This window comes from Lygodium microphyllum, chromosome 12, assembly GCF_053477565.2.
Source record: "Lygodium microphyllum isolate KBCC chromosome 12, Lygodium_microphyllum_v1.1.10, whole genome shotgun sequence".
NCBI lineage: Eukaryota > Viridiplantae > Streptophyta > Polypodiopsida > Schizaeales > Lygodiaceae > Lygodium > Lygodium microphyllum.
In genome coordinates, this window is record NC_141146.1 from 20,134,336 (window position 1) to 20,148,477 (window position 14,142).

At 45.6% G+C, this 14,142-nt stretch overlaps 1 protein-coding gene across 7 annotated transcripts in view; it reads right to left on the minus strand.

Moving 5' to 3' along the window:
• Nucleotides 1–14,142, minus strand: part of LOC148027512 (S-adenosyl-L-methionine-dependent methyltransferases superfamily protein) — a 109,276-nt gene that overhangs the window by 12,459 nt on the left and 82,675 nt on the right. For 4 of the 7 annotated variants that reach the window (XM_087688903.1, XM_087688902.1, XM_087688904.1 and 1 more), the window contains one exon: nucleotides 1,005–1,138. The exons of the other annotated variants lie outside the window; for them this stretch is intronic. In XM_087688903.1, the coding sequence (XP_087545029.1) occupies nucleotides 1,005–1,138 (134 nt within the window). The remainder of the gene's footprint in view (nucleotides 1–1,004; nucleotides 1,139–14,142) is intronic. 7 annotated transcript variants of the gene reach the window in all.

Consider the following 14,142-nt stretch of genomic DNA (forward strand, 5'->3'; position numbering starts at 1 on the left):
TGTCCCATGAAGTAAGTAGGATGACAAAGAAGCGATAGTACTAATTATGGCCATGCTTATGAAGCATCCTCTACCTTACTCTACTCCTTGATCTTCAAGAAGACACACATCCACAATGACTACTCACCCCTTGTTCCTTTCATTTTCTTCGTGCCATGTGGAAACTCACACTAATCCCCAAAGCATAAAAGCTTCTTCCCACATGCATAGTATATTAATAAATTCATCATATAAGTCAAGCTGCAAGATCAGTCATGAATCTAAATGACTGCTGCAAAGTACCAAGAGTCTAGATCCAACAATCCCTAAGGCTAAACCACTGCCTATAAGCAAGGCTACAACAAGGATCTAAGAAAGACAGCTGATAAGAAGGCGTCAAGAAAGCACTAATATTCTATAAGCTAGCTCACCCATTGGAAGGGTAAAAAAATGATCTATTGCCCAAGTTGAGGCCAAGGGTCTAAGCAGAAACACTACACACCTGGCTGAGTCACGGTTAGTTAGGAGATCGAACAACAAGCAAGGCCTCTATGGAGATGGCATAAAGGCAGTTTACTATGAGACCTTGCACAAATGACAAGTTTTGGAATGATGATCTTTTGTTGTGAATTACATCAGAGACAATGTTATAAGTGAGTTGTGAGTATAGTTGACCTCATCTTCAAGTTACTTACCTACACGTTGGTTTTCTCAACTCTAAAAAGGTGAAAGCAATGGATCTGCTAGATAACATTGCTGCAGCAACCTAAAACAGACACTGAAAATAGCAAACTACTGCATGCAAGTAAACTTGGCCAAGTTCTAGTCCCAGTTTTTGATACAAGATCTGCATCTATAATTCCTTTGGAACCAAATATTCAATGGCTTCTAACAGCAAGCATGAGGCACATGAGGATTTCAAGTATGAAAGAAAAAATGCCAGCTGATCTAAAGTAGAAACAGCTATAACTTTGGTAGAAAAACTCATGTATAGATGGGGAAAGAACTGTAGGTAGCAATCAGACCTTCCAAGTTCAAGGATTCGACGATGGTGCAACAAGTCTTGATGATCTACAAGCCATTGTGCAAATACAAGGGTGCCTGGCCAAAGAAAATTTGCATTAACTTCATGAAATGCAAACTCCCTGATTAACAAAACCTGCACTCAACAAATAAACTCCACATCACCATTTTTAACAACAATCAGTCAAAATAACAAGAAACCGCAAACTTCCTCATAACTTTAATTTCATTGTTTTTGGCCAAATTCACTTCCACGCAAACAGAAGATTCAGGTGACTTGACAAGATTAGCTGTCCTCATATTTCATGCTGCTCAAATGTCACCACCAAAAAAATAGAATGGACTGAAGTCTCTTTTTTTTTTCATACAAATGTACAAGCTCTCCTTTAGTGCAATACAACTTATCCGATGAAAAGAAATAGAAAATCAAAGACAAGAGCTGGAACTGGGATTCAAAAGACAAAAATAACCAATGCTCATCTTGTGAGAGTGCGCAACGGAAGAAGGAACTCAAACATAGAGAGAGAGAGAGAGAGAGAGAGAGAGAGAGAATCTTTTTGGACAAGTTGGCTGATCAAGGCAAGATAGTTGGCTTGACTCTTCCCAGTGGTACTCAACTTGTGGGTCAATCTTTGGCAGATGATTTTTTTACGTTCCTTAAGGCTGATTGCACTAATGTTAATTGGGCAATGGTGGCATGGAATCTTTTTGCTTTGGCATATGGTCTTCACATTAATACACAGAAATCTACACTTCTCTCCTGTATGGAGATTGATCTACAGGCCTTGGACCGGCATGGAATTGTGATCCCAAAGGGAAATGTAACCAGACACTTGGGATATCCTATTGGGGTGAACATAGCACCCCGGGCCTTACTGGATTGGATGGCCTCTCGCATTCATGACAGGTTCATGTATTGGAAATCTCAAGGTTGGCCTTTACATGTCAGACTGAAAGTTGCTCAAAGTATTATGATCAGTATGATATCGTTCTTTTTGCCACTCCTTCCCTCGACTAAGAAGTCCCTTTTAGAACTTGTTCAGCCTATCAAGTTTATGTTGTGGAAAAAGAAGGGGAATCGGTTGGGTCAAGTTTGGGTTTTGTGGCAACATGTGACTACGCCTAAATGAATGGGGGGAGCAGCCCTGTTGGATGTTAATTTGCATATGAAAGCCTTGAGGTTGGCCCTTTTGCAGGCGTTATGTGTACAAAGTCATCCTTGGTCGGACATTGCAAATTTTTTCATTGAAAAGACTCGTATCTCTCATGGTAATACAGTTATTTGTGCCTCCTGGTGGCCTGTGCTCAACTCCTCGAGACCAATTAAGACCACCCAATCTTTTCTCCTTTCTCATTTGATTGCATCCTAGCAAGAGATCTTACATTTTTCAGTTTGGATTCGCAAGGAGGCGAATTCACTGCAAGGAGAGGTCATAGCCTCCTCCAGGTTGTTGGATTAGCGGAACAAAGATTTGCATAGACTCAAGTTTAATCGGATGGCTCTTTGGGGTTGCAGACAGTTTTTTATGGTGTTATTCCTGGGTGGTCTCGTCTTTACTCTTTTCAATGTATTCGTCAACACTTTCGGGTACCCTGTGGATATTGTGATACATGGTCATCCATACAGGTCACACTTCAAAGGTTCTCTCCTTTACCAGTGCTATAGCCATTGTATCCATGTCGTGACTGGAAGTTTGTGATTCCAAATGATTTTGAGAAGAGGTCTGCTAACCAGATATACCATCAGATGGTGGAGGCCAAGAGATAGATCACTACAAAGGTGAATAAATTATGGCATATTAGGGACGGCAAAAAGAAGTGGCAGCCAAGATTCCTTCAGCTTTCGAAGTCTAAGGTTCCCTATCAAATAAAAGTCTTCTTGTGGAGACTGCTGATTGGTGGTCTTCCAACTGGAAAGGTGTTACATGCCCGAAAGATCTCTGCTGGTCGTCGTGTATTTTGCACTACATGTGATGAAACATTGCTTCATCTTTTTGCCTCTTGTCCAATAGCGCAACAAATCTCGTGTTTTATTTCTAGGTTTGGCTCTCGGTGACTCAGCTCCGGATAGCAGCCCAGTCATGGATTATGGGAAAGCTGCCCTCCGTGCCTTCTTTGCATTTTAGTTATTCCTACATGTTCCAATTCCTTAGATGGACTACTTTATGGCATGTTTGGCGAACTCAAAATGCCTTTCTTTTTTATTCGGTCTCGGGCATCCATGGTCATGTGGCCCGTATTCGAGGTTTAGTGCTATGGCAGATTTCTTCTATGATATCAGCTGACCTGGTTCTTCCTGACATTGCTGCCCATTGGCTGGTCATTTTTCGCTCTACACAAGCAATGTGATTTTCTCTTTGTGTCATAGTCCTAATAGTCTTTCGTCACTTTCTTTGAGGACCTAATGGTCTGATATAACAGAATGTAAACACACACACACACACACACACACACACATTCTCAGATAATCTAATGGTCTGATGTAATAGAAAATAAGAGATACAAAGAGATTGCTGACCTGATGGTCAGATGTAAATATTAATCTGCAAGAGAAGAAGAAAAGGAACCTGCACTAAACAAGGAACAAATGCTGAATACAGAAGGACTGATCAATCCCTACACGTAGCCCACACCGTCAGTGAGGACACCATATCAGGCTAATGATGACGGCAGCACCGGAGATGGAGGAAGATGACAGAGTTGGAGTGTGCACGTGGCAAGGAAGGAGGCAAGATGATAATATATATGACTGCCAAGTGGGAAATAGCTATAAATAGCCAAATATCCCAAAAACTGGCCAGCTTGAAATCCGGGGCCAAAAATATGTCCAGCCATGATTTAATGCTGGTAAAAATGCCAGAAATCCTCCAAAAATCCCAGAAAGGGTAGACAATATCCGAAAAGTGAGGCAAGCTGAAAAATGCAAAAACTGCCTCGGGAAATGCACATGAAATTCTGATTGGACAAGAAAATGCAAAAAAATGCAATAAACTAAGTGCTCTAGAATGAGTTACCTCCTCCGTCAAAACAAGTGATAGACAAGTCGGAGTTCCTAAAGTCCTCATCTCACTCAGATTGAGGCTAACAAGCAAGAGATAATAAGGCATGGCAAACATGACTGCTAACACTCCTTTGATCCTGGATATGGTGGAAGGCCAAGGAAGAGATGGATCCTGGGACGGCAAGAGAAATACCAATGTTGATGAAGTCTGTCGATGAAGACTACTCATAAAGAAACTCCTCACAATCTCAGAAAAACACTAGGGGCCAAGAAATCCACAACCGCATCACCGAGATCATCCCCCTTTGAAAGGGATGGGGGGTACGAGAGAACCACTAGAGGAGAGGGTGCGGGATGGGAAGGAACTTGTGGAAAAGATGGTACACAAGCAAGAATGGGGGTAGCAATAGACTACAGTTGGACCCTGCATAAGAGAAGGGGAATGAGCCTGTAAATCCCGCTCTCCTACCAACTTGTCACCATAACATCCCCTGTAGAAAAATCCTCAATACAAACGGCTTGCTTGGTAAAGACAACCCGGGTACCAAGCCTAGTAAGGTCATAAACTAAGAGAAGTGGAAAACCCAAGTCTAGTACATAAAGGGCCTATGAAAGGCAGCTCGATGTGCGGTTGGAAAAGAAAGGCAAAGTGACAACACCACAAATAGGCATCGAAACAATGTCACTAACAATGACAAAAATTCTCAGAAGGGCATACTTCTTGCAACAAATCACCTCATGGAATCGTATGACTAGAAGCTCCACTATTAACCTGCCAAGCCCTCTCAGAAGATGAGGCAACCACTAAAGGCTCCTCCAAGTCAACAATATGAAGGAACACTAACTCATGGGTAACTACTGGAGCAGAGATAGAAGGCATGGACATTTGAACTCCATCCTTCACTCTCGAACGAAGGTGAGGGTACTTCTTCCAACATTTCTCCTCTAGATGTATCCCCTTCCCACAATATGGGCATTTAGGCTTCTCTGAGTTGGATTCAAAATGTAAAGAACTCTCCGGTCTTTTAGCCATTGACTTCCCTTTCTTCTTTTTCCCCCCTACCGAATCTATAACAAAAGCTTTGGTAGATGTGGATCCACTGGCTACCTCATTGGTATGCTCGTCATGCTCCAAAACAAGTAGGGCAAGCTCCTCCCATAGAAGCTTCACATGAGTCCTCAATGTATGAAGGCTGGTGTAGAAGACATCAAACCAAGGAGATGACAACTCAGTCAAAAGGATCATAGGCATATCCTCTGTAAAGATCATTCTGCAAAGGGATGCAAGCTCATCCCTCATGTCCTCCAACCTCTTGATATGATCCTTCATGGAAGGAGAATCATCAATAGCAAGTATCCGTAATTTCTTCTCAAGAGTAATCTCGTAGGCAAATGTCTTCTAATAGTACAAAAAAGCAAGCTTTGTCCACACTTCCACTACTTTGCGCAACCTACGTACATGCACTAGGATAGAATCATGTAAGCTCATAAAGAGAAAAGATCTAGCTCTAGAGTTGAGCCAATCCCATAAGGTCACAGGATCCATCAATGATCCAATGGTGGGATCTTCCACTAGACGAGGAATAGGGTGGGTAACAAATTCCCAAAGATCGAAGGTATCAGGGATACACTCCACTTTGCAAGACCAAAGCGAGTAATTGGAACCATCAAGCCGATCTTCTTTGGGCAAAGAAGGGACTGCATGCAACTATAAAGAGGGAGGCATGAATGGCATATAAAGGCCAGTAGAACAGGCCTTCTGTGAAACATGGAGAGAATGGGAAGGAGAGGGATCCCATTCAAACGGGCTAGGTGACCTCTAGTTGTCACGTGAACTAGCACGGATATCTCTCCTTCTCTCAAAAGAAGGAATAGAGACCTCATCCTCTAAGTTAGCAAAGAACTAGTGATAAGACATCTTCGACATCTTACAAGACACCCACAAAAAATTTGTGTTTTGGTGATAGACAACCCTGAAACATGAAGAAACGGCTACAGGATCACTAGAAAGTCGATGTAGAGGATCCACTTGGGAAAAATAGACTATGGCTTATACAAGGACTATGCGCATTTGCTGATGAGAGCTATCACTTAACCAAGGAACATTGCATTTGCAGTACAAGACTGTCACCTGATTGACGAAGACTTTCACCTCCACCAAGAGAGGAAGTGGGTAGCAAAATGGGTATCTAGCACAAGAAAAGCAGACACCTCCAAGTAGAAAGCTATGTTTTCAACAAAATGCTGATGTGGCAACGCCGCCCAGCAATCTCTGGGATTATCTCCACGAGAAGTCAGCCCTATGCCTCTCTTAGACAATGATACCATGCTTTGATACCATGCGTGCAACGAAAGAAGGAACCCAAACACAAAGAGAGAGAGAGAGAAGAGAGAATCTGCAAGGGAAGAAGAAAAGGAGCTTGCATTGAACAAGAAACAAATGTTGAAGACAAAAGGAGGACTGATCAGTCCTTGTACATAGCCCATAGCATCAGTGAGGACACCAAATTAGACTGATGATGAGGACAGCACCGGGGACGGAGAAAGATAACGGAGTCGGAGTGTGCACCTGCCAAGGAGGGAAGATAAAATATATATGACTGCTAAGTGGAAAATAGCTATAAATAGCCAAATACCCCAAAAATTGGCCAACTTGAAATCTAGGGCCAAAAATATGGCCGACCAGCATTCAATACTGAAAAAAATGCTAGAAATGCTTGGAAAAATCTCGGAAAGGATGAACAATATCCGGCATGTGAGGCAAGCTAAAAAATGCACAAACTACCCCAAGAAATGCACATAAAATCCGGAGTGGAGCAGAAAATGATTGAAATGCAGTAAATTGAGTGCTCTAGAATGAGCTACCTCCTCTGTTAAAACAAGTGATAGACAAGCCAAAGCTCCTAAAGTCCTCGTCTTGACTCAAACTGAGGCTCACAGGCAAGAGATATTAAGGCATGACAAACATGACTGCTAACACATCTACCAACATCAGTGATAGCTTCCTCTACATGCTGCCTGAAATGGAACCATAGTTTCCTAAACTGTTTTCTTTTTTCTTTTGGAAAGATTTCTTTTCAATTCCCAACTTCCTTATTTTCAGCAAAGGGACCCCCAAATTCTAAATTCCCCTTCCTTTTATTTCTCCTATGCCTTTCATTACAACACCAATTTTTCTTTTGAGCCTTCAACTTCTAGTAGTATTACCTCTCTTGAATGCAGCAACTAGAATGAGAGACAACAAATGGAGTCGCAGGAGATTTAAGTGACTAACCCTTGACTTTTATTAACAACTAGTAGCTACCAAACAATGAATTGATGTATATCACAATTGGCAATTCAACCATCTTATTGTATAAAGGCTGTGTGCACACATATGCATCTGTGTACAAGGGTATCTAGATACATCCAAAAATTGACATTTTTCGTTTTGGTGCTTTTTTCACTATTTTTGACCAAGGTCCAAAGTCTCACGACTCTGAAACTCATTTTCATTTCATTGTTTCAAAAACTCTATGCAACTATGTCCACCACATCTACCTAATACTACCCAAAATTTGTCTATTTAGCTTCTACTCATCGCACTTTACTTGAGACCAGCATTCCTTTTTATATAAGGGTGGTGAAACCCTAAAATACACTAATGAGTCATTACAACAACTTGCCGCAAGCAGTAAAGCATGAAATAAATAATAAATTGAAAATTCAACACTTTACCACCTTAGGCTAGAATGCCCCATAAAATTGAGACAAGCCAACACCCAATTAGCCCCTAAACATTTGCATAACTTGCATTGTTTCTTTTCACATTAATTCCAAAATCCTCGTCACCCAATGGAAACTTCACTCGAATCCACAGAAAAGTCACGCCTTGCCTCGGATTCAAGAGGTACACTCTACAAGTATCCCCTCTTTCTCTATTAACTTAGTTCGTTCACCAACAATATTTGAAGTACTTTGTTGTCCTCTAAACATCAATGAACAACTAGCAGTTTGCAATACTAGTCTCTAGACTCTAGTCATGACTCATCCGAACTCCGAGAATCCGTGCACCATCCCCTCATCCGACTCCAAGAACCCTAATCGAGAAGATGATGAGGCAACCTCAATCTCAACCTCAAACTTTCCTTGTGATGCACGACCATGTGTGGCTCTCACTCTAGTGGTTGTAGCCCTCCTCTGCATGAGTTCCATGCACCGGTGTTGATAGCTTCTCATAAAGCATGGAGTAGATATCTCGTTCCTCCTGTGGTATCTCTAGGATGTCACACATCTTCTCTATATCAATCTTGTTAACATTCACTTGTAAAGGTGAACAAGACAAAGATATGAGAGAAGATTCAATATGTTCAATGATCATATATATCACAATTTACAATCCGACTTCCAAGAAGTATCAAGTATCAAGGTTAAAAAGTTAATTATACATAATAATAATCATTACTAATTTACCTATGAAAGCTCAGGGGACAAAGCGGTCCTCTCAAGAGGCTAGAGATTGCAATGGCAAAACACTAAATGCTCCAGCTGGGCAGTTGTAAGTTTGTTTCTCTTTTTGGTGTGGAATAGGGCCCATGTGCTCCAGTTCCTCTCAGCGAACCCTAAACTACGATCTTGTGAGAGGATACAAATGGCAATATATTTCTATTCAAATTTAAGAGATTGAGGTTAGGTAATTGGCAATTGCAAATTGGCAAGTTGCAACATCAACATTTAAGTAGAAAATAAACGCACTCCCTACCATCGTGCCGTTGCCCTCGCCCACGTGCCCTGTTGAACTGCGTTGCCTCCTCGCTATCGCGTTGCCCCCTCCCCTGCTCGTCGTCAACGCTGCGCCACCACATCACGCTTCCCCCACCATTCCCATCATGCTACCCCCACGCCTTGTGACCCCCGCTATCACACTGTGCCTGTCCCCTCCCCCCCCCCCCCTCCCCGGCCCTGTGAATCCTACCCACAACAATTTGATCTCCACAACAGTTTTCTTTGACACCTAGTCACTTTACTTTTTCTCAGACTGGCGGTAGAGTACCGCCAGTTAGTGGAGCACTTTGGTCGGCTCTTCGGCACAATTCTCCTCGCCTCCTTCGCAGATGTTGTGACAACTGCAGGAGTCCCCAAGGTACGGGTGGCCGTGAAAGACACAAAGAGTATACCAAGTTCCTAGAGATAGAGGCTAGAGGTCACTCTTTTAGGCAGCAGGTCATTGTGAGCGGGCAACTAGGGCAAGTGTCTGCGCTGCCATGACTTTGGGCATCACGCACCAGACTGTACACGCTTCAGAGCCCGGCCCACCCGACAAGGCCGCAGCCCCCCATGTCCGCCACCCGCGCCACACACTACCACACCGGAGATCCCACCCTCCCCCACCTCCCATGCCCCCCCACTAACCCAAGCCCACGCCTTCCCCCCTCTAGGACCACCAGTCCCCCCTGTCAAAGTGCAGCGGTGCGGAAGCGTAGGACTGAGAGAGAGAGAACGCAGAGAGAAAAGGGAGAGAAAGAGACAGTGTACAATGAGGATCTGCTGTATAAAGAATGCTGAATACAAAGATATACACGGGCACAGTGCGCTGGACTGCGTGTCTCCACCTCGACGATGCGACCTGCTGTCCACCTCGAAGTCTGCTGCAGTCTGCACTGTCTGCTATCTGAAATCTGTGAACAGAGACAGAAATCTGCACGGCACCGGTCTGTAATCTGCGACAGAGAATAGTGGCCAGACTGCTGAAAACGTCAGCAATAAATAGGCGAAAAATCACCTAGAACGGGGCTCAAAAATGGGGCGCAGCCTGATAAAAATGGCTGCAGGCAGTCGGACTGCCACGTGGCAGTCCGACTGCACAGTCGGACTGTGCAGCTGGTCCGACTGCTGGACCAGCTGTGCTGCTGCCTAAAAAACAGGCTATGAACTCTAACACCCCCTCTCAGAGCCTGGACAGGGCAGAAGCCTGAGGGATCTGGAATGTTGCCGAAGTAGAGCCTGAGGAAGCGCCTTCGTAAACAAATCCGCAAGATTATCCTCCGTCTTGCAATACTCCACAGTGATGGTCTCATCCAGAAGCTTTTCTCGAATGAAGTGGTACTGAATCTCAATGTGCTTCGTCCGGGCATGAAAAACAGGGTTCCTTGCCAACGCAATGCAACTCTCATTCTCACATCGCAGCAATGTAGGACGAGTCTGGGGGCACCCAAGCTCCTCCAACAATCTCCGAAGCCACACAACCTCGCATGTGGTGGAGGATGCGGCCCGATACTCCGCCTCAGTAGACGAAAGGGCTACCGTGGGCTGCTTCTTGCTACTCCATGAAATAACACCTGCACCCTAAGTAAAGCAGTAACCTGTTGTAGACCGCCTGTAGTCCACGTCACCAGCCCAATCCGAGTCGCTCCAACCTGCAAGTACAAGATCTGACCCATCTGTCCCTGCGGGGTAATGAATCCCCAAATCAGACGTCCCCCTCAGATACCGAAGTATCCTCTGAGCAGCCTGCCAATGCACCGTCTTAGGTTCACTCATGAACCCTGCCAAGAGCACAACAGCAAAACATAGATCAACCCTCGTGTTGAGAAGCCAAATCAAGGACCCTATCAACTGTCGATAGCGGAAAGCATCCGCCAAAGGAGAAGCTGAGTGGGAAGTGGCCTTCCAGTTCGGATCCATAGGAGTAGAGAGGGCCCGACAATCTTCCATCTCAAAAGTCACCAAGAGCTCCTGTACATATCTCTGTTGGGAGAGAAAGATCCCCCTCTGAGACTGATAAATCTCATGGCCTAAAAAGAAATGGAGTAGCCCTAAATCCGTCATCTCGAACGTCCGATGTAAAGCTAACTTTGTCTCCTGGACCTGCTGTGCATCATCACCTATGACAATCAAATCATCAACATATAATACAAACAGCACACAACCTTCCCCGGAAGTGTGAACATACAGCTGCGGATCGGCCTTGGACCGCCGATATCCCAACTGAGTTTGGAGGAACGAATCAATCTTCTCGTTCCAAGCTCGCGGGGCCTGCTTGAGACCATACAGGGCCTTCTTCAACCTGTAGACTTTCCCATCTGAAGAACCAAAGCCAGGAGGCTGCTCAACGTAGATCTCCTCCTTCAAATCACCATTCAGGAAGGCCGACTTCACATCCAGCTGATAAACAGGCCATCTCCTATGGCCAGCCAAAGCAAGAACAGCTCTAATGGTTGCCATACGAGCTGTAGGGGCAAAGGTGTCATGACAGTCAATCCCTGGGCGCTGGGCAAAACCCTTAGCAACAAGGCGAGCCTTGTGCTTATCCAAAGTACCATCACTGAGATATTTGGTCTTGAAGACCCACTTGACTCCAATCACCTTCTTCTTCGGGGGGCGTGGCACAAGTGACCAAGTGCCATTCCTCTCAATAGCCTCCAACTCAGCTTCCATAGCTTTCTTCCATGGGGCGGACTGTAAAGCCTCCTTCACGGAGGTGGGCTCTCGATCCTGCATAACTCGGGACATCAAACAATAATTGGAGCAAACAAGCTCCGAAGAATGCGCCTGGTGCCTCCGTGACCGCCGCGGACCATCTTGCGGTCCCCACTCCTCAGGAACCCCCTCGATCCCTGAATCACGGAGTGTGTCACGGGCCCAACGAGGAGGAGGCCGAACCTCCCCTCGTCGTTCTCCATCAGTAGAAGACTCTGGAATGTCCACTGGTGGTAACTCCTCAGAAGGATCCGGTGGAATAGTAGACTCTGTGTCAGAAACAGAATCATAATGAAACGGCACAGGCTCCAGTGGAACTGTAGAAGGAGCCAAACTCTCCCCTGGATCTCCAAGAACGGGATGCTCCTCACCCGTTGAAGAAGCCGGAACCTCCACAAACCGCACATCACGGCTAGTATATACATCCCGCTTGACGGGATCATACAGTCGGTAGCCTTGGGACTAGGAGCTGTAGCCAACAAATACCTGTTTTCGGGAAGCCGCTTCAAATTTGTCACGGTGAGCCTTGGGAATGTGAACATAGGCATCACACCCAAAGACCCGAAAGTAAGAAACATCTGGCTTCGTCCCAAAATAAGCCTCAAATGGAGTCATCCCTTCCACGGCCGAAGTAAGGGATCGATTAAGGATGTGGACTGCAGTAGCCACAGCCTCGGCCCACAGAACCTGAGGGGTCTGTCGGTGCTCCATCATGGTGCGCGCCATCTCGATCACACTGCGGTTCTTCCGTTCTAGAATACCATTTTCTTGAGGAGTATTGGTATTGGCAAACTCCTGGTGAATTCCTCTATCTGCACAAAACCGAGCAAATTCATTAGACACAAATTCACCTCCCTTGTCGGATCGCAAGGTCTGCAACTTCCGGCCTGATCGGTTCTCCTCAAAGAGAAGCCAATCCTTGAAGTGCGAGAAAGCTTCCGACTTTAGTGCCAAAAAGTAGGCCCATGTCATCCTGCTGTAGTCATCCACGATTAGCATGAAGTACGAGCTCCCACGCAGGGACTCATTCCTCATAGGGCCACATAGATCCGTAGATACTAGCTCCATCGGTGAAGTAGACCGCCGCGAAGCTGTGTGGGGAATGGCATCCCGATGCTGCTTCCCCCGTATGCAGGAGACACATGGCTGCTGGCTCACCACTATATCCGGCAACCCTCGAACAAGCTGTCCACGTGACGCCTTCCGAAGATAGTCATAGTTCAGGTGACCAAACCGAGCATGCCATAACTCAGACTGTGACTGTGAGGTAAGAAGAAGAGAAGAGAGGGCAGTGGAAGACTTCAGTTTGTAAATGCCGTTCTCCTCATATCCAGATGATAGAACCTTCCTCGATTCACGATCAAGGACTCGCACAGTAGAACTGTCAAATTCCACCAAAAGACCAAGGGAGCAAATCTTATGAACTAAAAGGAGATGGTACCCCAATCCTGGTACATGCAAAACCTCTGAGGTATGGGTGCCACCTCGTCCATCCGGAATAAGCTGCATCTTACCCCGACCTGCAATAGAAACTGAAGAGCTGTCTCCAATGAGAACCTGCCCACGCGAAGGTCGCAGCTGGGCAACACCATCTGATGAAGGAGTCATGTGCCGTGAGGCACCACTATCAATAATCCACTCTCGAGATTGGGGAGCCGCCATCGCAGCATCAGAAGCATTCGGTGAAGCGTCCTCAATGACAACTAAATGTAGAAATGCAGCTGATGAGGGTGCAGCCACCACTCCAGAATCCTTGGTTTCCTTCTTCTTGGTGTCCTTCGAGTCTTTGTCAGGGCAATCCTTCTTCCAATGGCCAGTCTTTCCACAAATATGGCATGTGGAGTCTTTGTCCTTGTCCTTCTCCTTGTCCTTCTTAGACTTGTTATCCCCCTTCTTCTTCTTTTGGTCCTTCCCCTTCTTCTGAGAGGCTTGACCCTGTCAACGCCTCCGTCTTGGAAGCATTCTGTCCCTTTAACTGTTCCTCTTGGTCCAAGACCATAGGAACCAACTCTTCCCACCGAAGAGTAGACTCTCGCCCCGAAGCAATAAGGGCAGAGTAAAATGTACCGAATCGTGGCGGCAACTGGGACAAGAGTGTAATCGCCATGTCTTCGGAGGAAATTGGCTTCCCCGCATTCTGAACCTGCATCTGTAGCTGCCTTAGCTTGTTAATGTGTTCCCTTAGCGAAGAAGACTTATTGACGGACAAGGTCCGCATCTGTACCTCCAAAGAAACCCTCTTCATCAGGGTCATCCGATTGTACATTTGATCAAGCTCCAGCCATATCTCACGAGCCACCGTCAAGTGCTCGATGTGAGCGATCACGGCTGTAGTGCATGATAGAAAGAGAAAGGATCGAATCCTGGCATTCAGTTTGTCCCAATGAGACTGGGCCCTGGCCAACTCCGCACGAGCATCGGAAGAGAATTTGGACTCATCTCTTACCGAAGGCCGGTCAATATCTTCCTATACCAACTCCGCCAAATCATAGGACTCCAGAATGGCCAACATCATAATGCGCCAAATGCGGTAGTTGTCGCCGTCGAGCTTCTGATCTGTAGGAAGAGCCGGTAGGACAGGCACCTTCCGGTCCATAATCGCCTGGAACTCCAAGTCCATCTCTGTAGACATCTTCACCTGCAATGCCTTCTCAAACGCAAAAGCAGCCCCCTCTGACTGG